Below are 14,014 nucleotides of genomic sequence, written 5' to 3' on the forward strand. Positions count from 1 at the left end.
AGTTTATTTGTTGAGAAAACTGAATCTTGTGTCTTGAGAGTTTCCATATTTTGGATCTGTTGAATGCATCCCTCTGATGTCATTTAATGTGGTCATCTGTGAATTGGTAGTAAAATCTTGAGGTTTAATTGAACATTATGGCAAGAACATTTTATAAGCAGATGTGTGTGGTTCTGCTAGGAAATATGTAAAGTCTGGTTGTTTTCTTTTTTGTGATTTTAGTGGCCTCACCTGCCCACATCCACTTGTCCAGAGCATCTTTGGGGTTTATTCCTGGATGTGTAGCATTTGTTGTTGCTTCAAGTTTTGCCTTTGTCGTACTTGTTGGTGCTGTAGAATGGACCAAGGTGAGGAAAGAACAGAAAGGGGCTGGTTGGATTTCCTTGACAATTGAGAGAGATCTGCACCATCCTCCTCTCCCCTGGAGGATTTGATTTTTCTTGTTCAGATGCCCGTAGTCTTTTGAAGTTTAATAAAAAAACCGAAGACTTGATTCTTACCGTGTTAAACTCATGTAGAATTAAACTAGAAAGATAAAATTGTTCTCTCAAGAATACATTAGAATGATAGTTAATGAATGAACAGTGAGATGATGCCACCATCTCTGCCTTACACTGCCCCCCCTTGAAAAAAAAAAAAAAGGTAAACATAGGAAACTTAGTTTTCTATCCTTGTTTTGATCTCTGAGACTAGACCTGTCTAGTAGGTTTGAAAATATATTCAGCAGTAGATTATGTGGATGCCAACTAGACTTCCTCCATTGCATGTCTCAGCCCAGAACCCAAGTGTCCATAGCAAATGTAATTTTGGTCCTTTACCAACACAGGAAAAAAAATTTGCCGTGGCTTATTTGAAGGGACTTTATCATGTGTGTATTCTCATCTTGGCTTTGCTGCAGGACTGCTCCTTTCTCAGCCTCAGTTTCTCATCTGTAAAATAAGCCTCCACTTTCCTAACAGCTCTAAAATTCCTCTAGGAAGTCATGAATTGAAATTAAATTCTGTTAACTTTCCCCTCTAACTATATCCTTCAGAGTTTAAACTTGTTTTTAAAATATTGGGGCCCTGAGTTGTTTTGAAACACCGTTTGCATTCTTTTTTTAAAAAAAAAAAAATTTATTTTATTTTTATGTGGTGCTGAGGATCAAACCCAGGACCTTGCACATGCTAGGTGAGCTCTCTACCGTTGAGCCACAACCACAGCCCCCATTTGCAATCTTTAAATGCCTTATACTCTGAATGGTTTATCACATTTTCTTTTTAATATCCAAAGGTGCAATCATAGCTGTAATCTAATTTTCAAGTACGTTGTCTTTGCCAAAGCTAGCAAATGCTAAAAATCCACATTTGGATTAGGTAACTTGGTTAAATTTCATGACAAGAAATACTATCTTCACAAAAATCCTAACATAAAAAAAAATTTTTAGTGTCAACTGTTATCCCATTTCTTTAAAATTGGAAGCAAAACTTCTGCATGAAAAAGTAGGCTTTTAGAATTTGTTGTAGTGAGATCTAACTAAATTGAACATTCTGTGTGATCCTTTGAACATAAGAATTTATAACAAAACTCTGAACCTTCAAATTTATAACTAAAACTTTACTGAAGTCCTGACACTTCTTTTTTTTCTTCAAACTACTGGATAGCAGTTCGACTAGTGTTCTAACAGACAGATGTAGGGCCTGTACCCTCTGGTTCTCCAACTTTTAACAGTGGTGTTAGTGGCATCTAGAAGTAATCTTGTATCAATCTGTAAGGGCTTACAAAACAGAGATTTTCTAAAATTGTGGCAGTTCCTCTCCATTTTTAGCAAACTTAGACTGAGTACCTCAGCTGACAGCAGTGGTTACAGTACTTATGTAAGATAAAGAATTGATATGTTAAGTAGCTGACCAATGTCACAGATATTTTCTAAGGACTACACTTTGCACTATGGGGTATAATGAAGAAATGACAGATAAGTTTAATCTGCAGCTTCTGTTTGGTTTGAATTTGAGAGTCACTTTTGAAAAAAAGAAAGGAAACAGAATCATCTCTGACTCAGAGAAGAATCCCTAATATTCTCTGTGCAGATAGTTGTCCAGTACAGAGAGAGTTTCAAGTAATGGGGAGGGGACTGAGACCTGTCGAACCGGTGGCTTCTTGGAACTGCAGGATGTCCAGTCCCCATAGGAAAGTCTGTTCACTTCAAGCTCTTGGGGCATCTCTGGAGCCTATCACGGGCAGAACTGATTCTGCACACAGAACTCCCAAGTTAACCGGAATCTACCCTCCCTTCAGGAGCCAGCCTGGTGTTCTTCAGCTAAGGCTGAAGAGAGGGCACCTCCATCCTGGAGATCACTCTCTGGAATCAATGTGTTGAATTTTCATCTAGGGTTAACTTGTATTTATTTCTTTGGTGGAAGATGATTTCAAGTCTCATTGTTTTAAGGTCACTTCAAATTTTGAAAGTAAATTTGGTGGTTCACTTTGTGATCCATCCGTAGCAAACTTGAACTTTGGGCTGCCTTTCCCTTCTTGCTCAACATGATTTGATCTGTCTTCTTTGCCCTGCTGGTGTGTGCTTAGAAAATGAAGTCATTTTAATATTATATTCAGCAAAACATGTTGGCAGTGAATAGGAGTGTTGAGTACCCTATAAAATTCATGTGCTTTTCAATTTGACATCTTAGTTCTGTAGCCCTACAAAAGTAACGGGATTAGACAAAAATTCATTTCAGTTCCTTATTTACTTGCATGATTTTTCAGTGTAGATAGACAATGCATGTTATAGGTTATGAAGTTTGACAATGCCCAAAAGAGTATGAAAATGGAAATGAGAGGAATTTGGTAACACTGTGTTTAATGTGAACTTTTTGTTTAAAGCAAATGCATCCCTGAGGATTTGGCTACTGCGTATAACAACAGAGGGCAAATCAAGTACTTGAGGGTTGATTTTTTTGAAGCCATGGATGACTACACATCTGCCATAGAAGTTCAACCCAGTTTTGAAGTTCCATATTACAACAGAGGGTTGATACTGTATAGGCTGGGTAAGAAATTTTTAAATTTATCTCTTTATTTTTGCTTTCCTTCATTGATTGTATTGTTATTTCAGAGCTATTAAATGTGAAACAAATGTAGCAGTCATCAAGTTTTAAAGGTAACACCAACTTTAGGATTGGAGCATGGAAGGAAGAAGAGTACCTGAGTTTATTTTAGGCTTTTGATGGCCATTGTAGATCATAGCAGAGCACTGGGGTGGGAATTGGACCTGGGTGCAGGAGTGGGGGGCACCCCATTACTTTGTGCCTCTGCATTCCCAACTGCATAATGAGGGTGATGGAGATGGTCACTGTGACACTTTTCTGAGTTAAGATCTCTGAAGATCCTTGAGACAATAGAAAGTGAAGAAGTTTCAGATCCCTTTATTAAAGGGACTGTGGATCCTGTTTCTCATTTAAAATTAAAAATAAAACTAATTTCCTATTTCTCAATTTTACTGCAATTGTATAGTTTTGTTAAAATTTTAGGACTTATGCTACTTAACCTTAACCTATTAAATCTTATAAATAAACCATAGCCAACTTCATTTTTTTTTTTCTTTCTGCTGTACGGGGATCAAACCCAGGGCCTTGCAGTCTACCCCCAGCCCTCCACAGTTAATTTTAGGTGTAATTATTCCATAAGAACACACAAAATTAATTTACACACCCCTATATTAAGAGTAAAAACTTGGTATACTACAAGTGGTCAAAAGCTCATAAACATAAAAGTTGTATATCCAGATTTTGCTATGAATAACATTCACAAATACTCAGCTTTTTTTCTCTTTTATTTTTTGGGTTCTGGTACAGGATATTTCGATGATGCTTTGAAAGATTTCAAGAAAGTACTAGACTTAAATCCTGGATTTCAAGATGCTATTTTGAGCTTAAAACAGACTATTTTAGACAAAGAAGAAAAACAAAGAAGAAATACTGAAAAAAATTATTGAAATTTTTAACTCAGTTGAAATGTTAATTCATGATCTTTACATCTGCGTCTAGGGGCTCTAATTTAGAATAGCTACTTTGATTTATATTTAAGATAAAAAGATTCATGCATTGGTACTGAGAGTTCATGTATTTAAAGTTGTTAATTTCAGGTCGAGAAACTGTTGAATGTAAATAAGTAATATTAATGTATAATTGCATATAATTATAGTAAAATATTTAAAGAAATATATGGTATTTTCTTCAGTGGAACATTTTAATTTTTTAATTCCCAACTTATAATTAAAAATTTTTCATCTATAGAACAGTTGTAAGAATAATACAGTCAACATCTATAAGTTCTTCACTTGGATTCATTAGTTGTTAACATTGTGCCACATTTGTTTCTCCTCTACGTCTAAAATTAATACATTTTGCTGAACCACTTCATAATAAGATAAACATCACAATACTTCACCCCTAAGTGTTTCAGCCTGTCCCTTCCAAGAATAAAAAGCATCCTTGTTATAACCACAATATTATTATAATACCTAATATGAATTAAAGTGTCACAAAGCCCTCCATATCCAGTCCAAATTAGATTTACCAAACTATTCCCAAAATGTGTAGATTTTTATTTCGGAGTCTATAACCAATCAGGTTTCATTGCATTGTGTTATGTCTCTGATTTCTTTTAATCTAGAATCATTCATCCCCTGCTCATTTTTTCCCCATTCCACTTGCTTTGAGAGTAAAGCTGTTTTTATGTGACCAAGATACACAGACATTTTGGGCTTAAAAATAAAGATATGTCCTGCAGGAGAGCAGTTTGAAAGAACTCAACTTATACTTAGTTTTCTCTAGAAATCATTGATAAGACATTAGAATTTTAAATATTGCACATACCTTTCTGTCTCTGGATAATGACCATAATTATTGTCATCAACTTTTACTAAATACTTACTATATAAGCAGCACTGTTCAAATTAATGTTTTTGCAGGTGGGGTGGGGTGGATAGAGAGGTAAGGATTTGACAGAAACACATGGTAAATGTAAAGATTTGAAAGTTCCATTTTATCATGTGCTGCCAACAAGCGATTGCGTTCTGATGAGACTCTCTAGAACTGGGACGAGCTTGAAGGGAAAACAAGCCAAAGCCAGCACGTCCCATCTATAGTGGAATATTTTTATTGTGGTTTGGCTTTCAAAGATACAGACCCTCATCTTGAGATCTACCAAACTAGTTGATTGCTGCTGCAGGAAAGCTGTTCTGGAATGGAAATTACCCTCCTGGGGAGAAAGGAAAGTGTGTTTGCCTGTTGTCTCCAGAGGAAGGCGCAGCCAAGCTTCGGTGGCCATTTGAGATGCAATAACCATCATCAGCCTTAATAATTTTCTTAATTTTTAAGTAAAAGAGATCTCACGAAGCAGACAAACTAATTGCCTTGTTTGTAGTTCATAAATAATATCTGGCAAGACACATGGAGAATTTGGGCTGCAGGTGAATGACTATGAAGAGGAAATTAAGTTAGATGGCCAGAAATAAAGTCTATATTCTGGAATTAGTCACATTTTCCAATAAGATTTATCTTTTCGTTTGTTGGAAATGTCTTTAAAAGAACTTATAAAGTTGCATGAAGACAGAAAAATCCCTTTTAAGAAAACTTTTTTTTTTTTTTTTTTTTAAAGCAAAGTCTCTAGACCTTGGGAGAGCTTAAAGCTATTCTGTTCAAGAGAATCAAATACTTAAATGCTACTTATATAACTGTATTTTTTTCTTGGCTTATATTCTCTTTACTTTACTCTTGCCTCGGATCAGATATAATATGAAAAAGAAAAATTGTTTTAAAAATTTCATTTGGTTGTCTGGATTTTATTATTCAGAGTTTCTTCATCCTTTTAAAGGAAAAATATCAGTGAAGTTCAGAATCAGCACTTCCTTATTGGGAATGGATGGACTTATTTTTTTTCTTGTTACTGGAAATAACAAGGGAATAATAAATTTACCTCATTTATGGTCTTCAAAATGAGGCATTATACATTTGGGTTCTAAGTTTCTGGTTGCCTAAATAATACCTTTGATATTTACCTTAAAGATACTCTTATGATAGTTCATTATTGTTCCCATACTTCAGAATTTGTTCAGTTCTTTTCATTTTCCTACTAGAAAAGTACCTAAATTGAATTGTTCCATTTTTTCCCTCTACAAAAACAAAGTAGAAGAGAATTATAGTTTGTTATAAGAATTGTCTTTCTCAAAGTACAGTAAAATAGAATAAATGGACATGTTACTTTTGAGATTACAAAGTTATTCTTAACACTAATTGAGAAGCATGAAGCTATTTGTCTTTTTCGGAAGTCTGGAACTGAACAAAATCCTGGACTGACTTTACGATAGCAAACTATGGTACAGCTGGTGAAAGCAAGCTTAAATTTCCAAGTCAGCTTTTAGTCATCATCAGATTATTCTTTTCTGAATCTATGTTGGGTTTCTGTCTTTTACTAGCTTCTCTATCCTAAACATAGGCTTGGCCCTCTGCCATTTTGTAGGTCATAAGTCTTTCTCAGTGGGCATAATATAATTATCCTCACCACTCAGGGCAAATCAGTTCAGTATATATATTCTGGCCTCAACAGCCCATCTCTGCTGAGTCTAGTCCCCTTAAAAATTTAACGAGAAGTTTCAAATAATTAAACCTATCTCTTGCTTAACAACTTCCATTTGTCCCTGAAAATGCTTTTTCTAACTGAAAAGCCATTAAACAAAAAATATTTGTATTACTTTTAATTGGAAAAATTATGAATTCCATTTTATTCCATAATACTTTTCACAAGAAAACAAATTGTTTCAACAATGAAAACAAGTGTAACCATTGGAAAGTGAGCAATTTTCACAAAACTGTTATAACATGAATGTTTACTTTTTTTAATGCATTAAAAAAGCCTTATTGAGATAGAATTCATCTATTTGAAATAGTTAGATGGTTTTAAAGTATGTTCAGTTTCTGCACCATTTTTTTCAAGCTTTTTGGGTTTCGTGCTCTTCCTGCATGCAAACTGTACTTAATAGTGTTATAACACAGAAAAGCACCTTTAGGCAAATTAAAGACCAAGCATGGGTGTGCTTCAGAAACATAATAGCACATGCTCAAAACAGATCAAAGATGCCACTTCTGGTTTTGTCCAAATATGCAGCATGATCCTAATTTGCTTCATGTGATAGTCTTTGGCTAGAAGCTGTGTTAAGGAAATTAGTAGGTATGTCTCTGCCTGCAGCTGTGGTGTTGAATTTATTTAGGGTGTTTAGGCTAATAGACTGTTATTTTTAAAAAACTGATTGTTGACATACATGTGTTCTAACTTTTCAAGTGCCTAGTAAAAAGCAGACTGTGCTGTTGCTATGTGAGCTAAGTGTGTAATTTTAACTGCTTCTACATAAATTCGGATTTTAACATTTCCCATATTTCTCAAAAAATGTAACAGTAAATTAGGGGAAGGGGATTCCAATCACAAATGGCCAAATGGCACTTGGTCGGGGGTTGAAGGGAGACTGAGAGACTTGTTGCATTTCATATATAATGTTAGGAGACTTCAAAAGACCCCATTTTACTCTTTCTGAAAAGGAAAGGAAGATGATAAATATAGTTTTTAGAAAAACTGTTAGGTTAAAAAACAGTTCATAGGTAAAAACAATAATCCATGTAGTAAAAGACAATTTAAAAACCCTGTAAGGGGGCTGGGGATGTGGCTCAAGTGGTAGTGCGCTCGCCTGGCATGCGTGCGACCCGGGTTCGATCCTCAGCACCACATACAAAAAAAAAAACAAAAAAAAAAAAAACAAAGATGTTGTGTCCGCCGAAAAACTAAAAATAAATATTTAAAAAATTCTCTCTCTCTCTCTCTCTCTCTCTCTCTCTCTCTCTCTCTCTGTCTCTCCCCCTCCCTCTCTCTCTCTTAAAAAAAAAACAACCCTGTAAGGAAGTAAAAAAGCAGAAATTATGGGCTGTGAATATGTACATAACCATGGTATAGCACTGTGGATCAGCATACAGTCATGCATGTAGCAGGGCAGTGAAGAAGGTCTTTTTTCACAGGGGAGGAAGCTGCAACTAAGAAATTCAGTAACTTGCTCAGAGTCTGCCCCAAATCCTTACAAATATCTGAAACTGCAGTTTGTACCAATTTGATGATTTTGTTGTTGTTGCTGGGCAGGCATCAACTCAAAGCAGATATATAGACTTTTTGGGTCCTGATAAAAAATTTAAATTGCTCATAAAATGTTTTAATACTCATCAAGGTAAGTATCCAAATGATGTTAAAATATATTTCATTTTTATAATGCAACATTATTGCAATGCTAGAATTGCTTGTTGGTCTTTTTTCTTTCTGATTGAAAACAGACACAAAGGATGGTGAAAAGCAGATTAATATTATGAGCAAACTCCATTTGGAAACTTTAAAACTGTGGCTGCCAGTATGTAAATTTGTATCTTATGTTAAGAAACAGCATCCAACACTTAGAAAAAAGGCAAAAGGAGGAATTGCATGTTCTTTCAACATCATACCGAGCTGTCTAACAGACCCACTCGAGGACTGTTTAATTCTACTCTTGATTGGGGGCCAGACTCTGAGATTACATGTAACTTGTCAATTTTTGTTCAGAGGAGATGCAAATGAACTGTCTGGTAGAAAAGATAACCCTAAAAGCTATGGTTTTGTTGCCCTAAAGAATGCTAACCAGTTTTGCATCTAACCTGGCAACTTTATTCCCAGTTCTTCATTGCCCATAAATACTTAGCTTTTCAAATGCTGTCTTATCACCTGGGTGGTTCTTTCATTAATGAGTTAAACATTTATCATATTTTCATTCCGTGTTCTTTTAGGAGCCATGCCTAACTTTTCAAAGTTTTAGCACTGCTATTGAAATAAATAAACACTGTAAGGATTATTTTTATCAGGTATAAAAGTAAAGGGGGACTGAAAGTTTCTATTTTCATGTTGCCTGTTTCTTTAAAATATTCAGCCCTGTTTGGATTGTATGGACATTTAATTGAGTTCTGGGTAAAGCAAAATATAGGGAAGACCTTTATCTTAAATTAAAACACATGTGAAAGTACTCCTTTAAGAAGTAGCAAAAGCTGCGGAATATAATGTAAAAAGTGAAAGTTCCCCCATTACTTCCTTTCTGACTCCCTTGGCTCACCATGGTTCATATCTGCCCTTCCAGGCCTTTTTCTTTGTACATGTATATGGGCACATGTATGCACACACATGCAAAGAATTATGTTGTATGTACCATTATTCGGTAACTTAAATAATTGATCTTGGCCATTATTCTCCATGAGGACATAGAAATCTACTTCATTTTTCTTAGGCCTATAATTTTAAAACCATTTTAAAAATGATTGCCAATTTTTTGTCATAAAGTGTATTTATGGATATGGAAATGACAATTAAGTAATGACAATTATAGTAAGGAGATGTAAATGAAGAATTAAGACCCTGCCCCACGTTCCCCTCCAGAAGTAATCACTTTTAACCAACACAGTGGGAAGCCATGGGTTAAAAGCTCCTTTTCTGATTCCTGCCAGTTACTTCTTTAAAAATTACTTGTATTTCTGTTCACTACCTTAGTGACTGTTTTTTCTAGGCAATTTTGACTACCAAGACTACCTCTGAATATATTCTTTTGGCAGTCTATTGTTTTGAACCTATTTCCACTTAATTATAGAGCTCTTTTAAAGATTATAGAGTTGATGTGGCAAAAACTCACCTTATCCCAAACCGAGCTTTCAGTCTTGCACCTGTAGCTGATGGCATCTCTACTGCACCAGATCTTCAGGCTTGACTTCAATTTCAGTATACCAGTAGCAGACCCAGATTCCAGCAACTTCCATCTCCTCATCCCAGGATATGACTCTGTGCCTTACAAGTCTCCTGCTTTGCTCTCATCTGCAAAGTATACTTCAACACAGTCACCAGAATGAGGGGTAGATCTCAGGCTAGTGCCCAAAAACTTTGCTCTTGCTGTTTCTGCCATGCATTGCTTGCCCCTTGGCCTTATTCTGGCCCTCTTCTGACCACTCTGCTTAAAATTGCAAATCCCGATCATACTCATGTCCCTGTATTTTTTTTCCATCTGCCTGTTTTCTTCCCACTGGCAGGTAGGGCAGGGGTCTGTGTCTGCTTTGTACACTCCTATACCCTCTGCCCCTAGGACTGTGTGTGGCAGGCAGAAGAGCCTCAACTGTGTGGAGTGGTTCAAGGAACAACTCAGTCGGAATCTGCTTGTGCACTTGCTGTCTAGAGTTTGCGGATTCATCACTGGCTAATAGGTATGAGGTGGATAAGACCCTGAGAAAGGACCCAATTTGTAGTTAAGTTTTCATTTTTATTAGAACAGCTTACACTTCTGGTTTAACTTAGAGGAAGAAAGTCTCTAAGAGGTCAAATTCAGCAGGGACTTTTAAAAAAATACAGCATTGTAACAGGTACCTGTGATGGCTTTAATGGAATTGATTTACAAATAAAGATATGTGAAAGCCACAGATACCTCTGATGAGATGTTATTTGGGAATGAGATTACTGCAGATCTGATTAGTCAAGATGATGTAGATGGAAGCCAGATCCTTCATCCACCATTCCTAGTGTCCTTATGTGAATGGTGTTCTTATTCGGAAAAGGACATTTGAACACAGTCACGGACCTTCCATCATGAAGGCCTTATGAAGATGGCAGGAGAAGTTGGAGTGGTGCTGCCCCAAGTCAAGGAGTACCCAGGGCTGCCAGAAACTGGAAGAGCTGAGCAGATTCTTTCCCTGTCATTGGAAGGAGCATGGTTCTGCCTACATCTCCATTTTGGACTTCTGGTTTCCAGAACTGTGAGAGAACAAATCTCTGTTGTTATAAACCACCCAGTTTGTGATATTTGTTAGGGCAGGGCTTGGAAACAAGAACAGTACCCAATAAATAATCCAATTTTCAGGCAACAAGCCTTTTGTGTATTTTTGTGTTTTCGCACCCACAAATGAAGCTCTATTGAGAAAAGGATGGGTCTTTTGTTGGTTTAGCCTATAAACTAAAGATTTCCAAGGCAAGGGAGGGTAGAGAGAGGGCTGTGTTTCTTTATTTGGTCATGACCCTGACTGAATCAGGAAAGGAACCCATGACTAAGCACCATACAAAACATGCTGGTTTGCTCTGGCTGCCTGCTGAGAAATTTATTACCACCCTGTGTGGCTTTGAGGCACTCAACTTTTGGAGAACTGAGGCTCCTCTGACTTGAGATTGGAAGAGAAAAGTGGGAGTCACTCAGGCTGCCAAACAACAAACCATTACTAGCAAGCCAGGTGAAAAAATATCCAAGTTGGCTGAGCAGACAGGAATGGGAGCTGTCAGTCTGGGGCTCACAGAACAATAATTATTTCCATCATGAAGACCAGCTGCCAGTAGACTTATTGGAATTGGACCAGCTTCTTGAATGGGGAGAGTGAGGTGGACACAAATGGAGTGAGGCGCCTGCACGTGGAGCCCCAAGCCTCGATCTGTCACTTCCACCAGCGTGTGACAATGGCTGGTGTCCACTTTTCTACCTTTGCTGCCTTTCTAAGTATTCTCTCCAGGAGCACCTTCTTTTTCTCATTTACTTAAATTGTCTCATTTTTCAAGGACTAGCCTAAGTTCCAACAACTCCCATTAAACCTTCTACACCAATATCAACCCACTCACCCCCATTCTCCAATCTCTATGACACTGATGGTCTAAACGGAGCACCCTGGCTGCTGAATGTGGTCCACAGACTGGCAGCCTTGGCATCACCTGGCTTTGTGAGAAATGCAAAAAAGGTATAGCTCAGTGGTAGAGTGTGTGCTTATCATGTGTGAAACCCTGGGTTCAATGCCCAGCAAGCCAGAAGCAAGAAGGAAATGCTGCCTCTTGGGCCTGTGCCTGACCTACTGAATCAGACTTTACAGCCTAACTGATCCCGAGGTGGTTCCCATGTATACTAAGGCATGGGAAGCACTGGCCTGTTGCGTTCATTCTCAGTGTGGTCTTTGGACCAGCAGCACCAGAAGGAACCAGGAACTTGCTCTAAATGAAGATTTGGGCCCTGCTGAAAAGTAACTAAGTCTGACTCCATGGAGGGAGGCCCAACCATCTGTGATTTAATGAGTCCTCTGGAGATTCTGATGCACACTCAGGTTTGAGAACCACCCATCCATAACATTTAGCCTAGCTTCTAAGTATGTTCTTTCATTCCATGGGTGTTCATCTCCTTCTTCAAAATGGGGATTTGGGAGCAGGAGCCACGTTGGTTGTGTATATTTTTGGCACTTAGTCCTATTCTAAGCCCAGGTCATTCATGTCCAAGGGTCATTGAACAGTTTTTGTTCCCCCTACCGTCTCTGAACAATCAGAGAGGGCGGGGAGCAGTACAGGGCAGCGGGAGGCAGACCTCCTTTTGTAACAGCCTCGAAGGACTGAGTTTTTGAGAGGTATTATGCTTCCTCTTTCAAATTGGAGACCGGCAATACCATGTAATTTTGTTATCTCATCACAGCCTGACTTGATCCAGAATTCTGTCTCCAATAGTTTTATGTGGGTTTCCTCCCTGGAAAAAGTCATTTTTATTTGCTATTAAAATAAAGCATGCTGGCTGACTTCCTTTTTCTGGATCAATAAGTCCTTCATCTGGGCAGTGGCCGTGCTGGCTCCTTAGGCTTGCAGTATCAGTGAGAAGGAATCTCAGACATGACTAATGTACAGCCTCCTCAGGCTTCCTGCTCATGAACTCTCATAAATCGCTGCTGTGTTCCATCATCGTCCATTAACGCCGCAGCAAGAGTTCTGGGCTGGAGAGCAGATCGTCCTTGCCCCCTGTGCTCTTCCTCCTTGGGCTGGCTGCTAACTTTCAAATCGCCAGACATAATTCCTTTGGATTTGCTTAATGGGCATACAATTTTCATCAGTCATAGAACTTTTGAGCTGGAAGGAACCAGATGAGCTCCTTTATTTTACAGGTAGACCAACAGAAGAGGAACTTCTGGATTAAAGTTTATGTGATTGGTTAACAATAGAATTATGACCAAAGCCAGTTCTTCTCTCAATTTGGAAGAGTAGTGGTGACTTCCAGTTAGGGGAGCCCCTCAGTTACACATATATTCATTAATTCTGACACCAAACCTTAGACCCACACCAGTATTCAATTATTTGCCCAGGACCATCCTCTAGGATTGGAGCCCTTGACCCAATCCTGTGTGGAATTATGCACAGGCTCAGCGTCTAACTCAGAGAAGAATGTTATGGGCACCCAAATCAAGTCCCCAAAGTAAACAGGATGCTCAAACCATAGATGAGTTGCGGGGAGGCACATGTCTCAAACTGTGGGCTATAGGAAAGGAAGCTGGCCTGAAGGACCTTGGGAAAAGGAGACATTCCAACCCCACCAGGTTTCTGCTCACTGGTTACAAATATGGGAAGGAGAATAGTAATTTCAGATTAAACCCCAGGTCCAGGGGAAGACAACCTATTGGAAGTAGGGGTGGGAAGGAGGGTGAGAGATCCGTTAGAGCACCTTCCAATAAGGCAAGTGTCCGCTATTTTCCATGTATCAACATGGAAGCTGCATAATAACCCTTCAAGAAAGGCAGATCTGTTTTTACCAAAAGAGACCATCAGGTGGTTCAGTGAGGCTGTAGCCAAAATTAGGAGACAGCCCCCAATTCTATTCTTTATACCCGAGTTTCTTCCAGGATGACTAACTTGTCCTGGCTTGCCCAGGACTTTCTCTGTTTTGAAACTGGAAATTCAGCATCCCAGGAACTCCCTCAGCCCATGGCAAGCCTTGCTCCTCTGTCTTTTTGTCCCACAGAGGACAGGAGTTCTTGCCAGAAGCCACCCTGGCCTCAAAGGTACTGAGTTAGGCCTGCTCTGCTTAGCTGACTGGCGCCTGGCACCAGGGCAGGCTTCTGGCTCTGCAGTCCCGTGGTGGAGGTGGGATGGAGCCACAGCCCTGGGGCTGGTTGTGGCTCTGCCAGCCGCCAGGCCATCCCACTGCACTTTC

General features: G+C 38.5%; 1 protein-coding gene across 5 annotated transcripts in view; it reads left to right on the plus strand.

Moving 5' to 3' along the window:
* The window catches only part of Ttc32 (tetratricopeptide repeat domain 32), an 11,638-nt gene extending 698 nt beyond the window's left edge, over nucleotides 1-10,940 (plus strand). The window contains exons 2-4 of one of the 5 annotated variants that reach the window (XR_007348177.1): nucleotides 2,863-3,029; nucleotides 10,116-10,285; nucleotides 10,628-10,940. Coding sequence is in view for 4 of the 5 variants with exons in the window: in XM_048804765.1 (XP_048660722.1) it covers nucleotides 2,863-3,029; nucleotides 10,169-10,285; nucleotides 10,628-10,680 (337 nt within the window). In the remaining variant the exon portion in view is untranslated. Of the gene's footprint in view, nucleotides 1-2,862; nucleotides 3,030-3,833; nucleotides 6,250-10,115 lie in introns of those variants that run through there. The other 4 variants (XM_048804765.1, XM_048804767.1, XM_048804768.1 and 1 more) reach the window with 4 other exon arrangements.
* The last annotated feature ends 3,074 nt before the right edge of the window (nucleotides 10,941-14,014 follow it).

This window comes from Marmota marmota, unplaced genomic scaffold, assembly GCF_001458135.2.
Source record: "Marmota marmota marmota unplaced genomic scaffold, marMar, whole genome shotgun sequence".
NCBI classification, from domain to species: domain Eukaryota; kingdom Metazoa; phylum Chordata; class Mammalia; order Rodentia; family Sciuridae; genus Marmota; species Marmota marmota.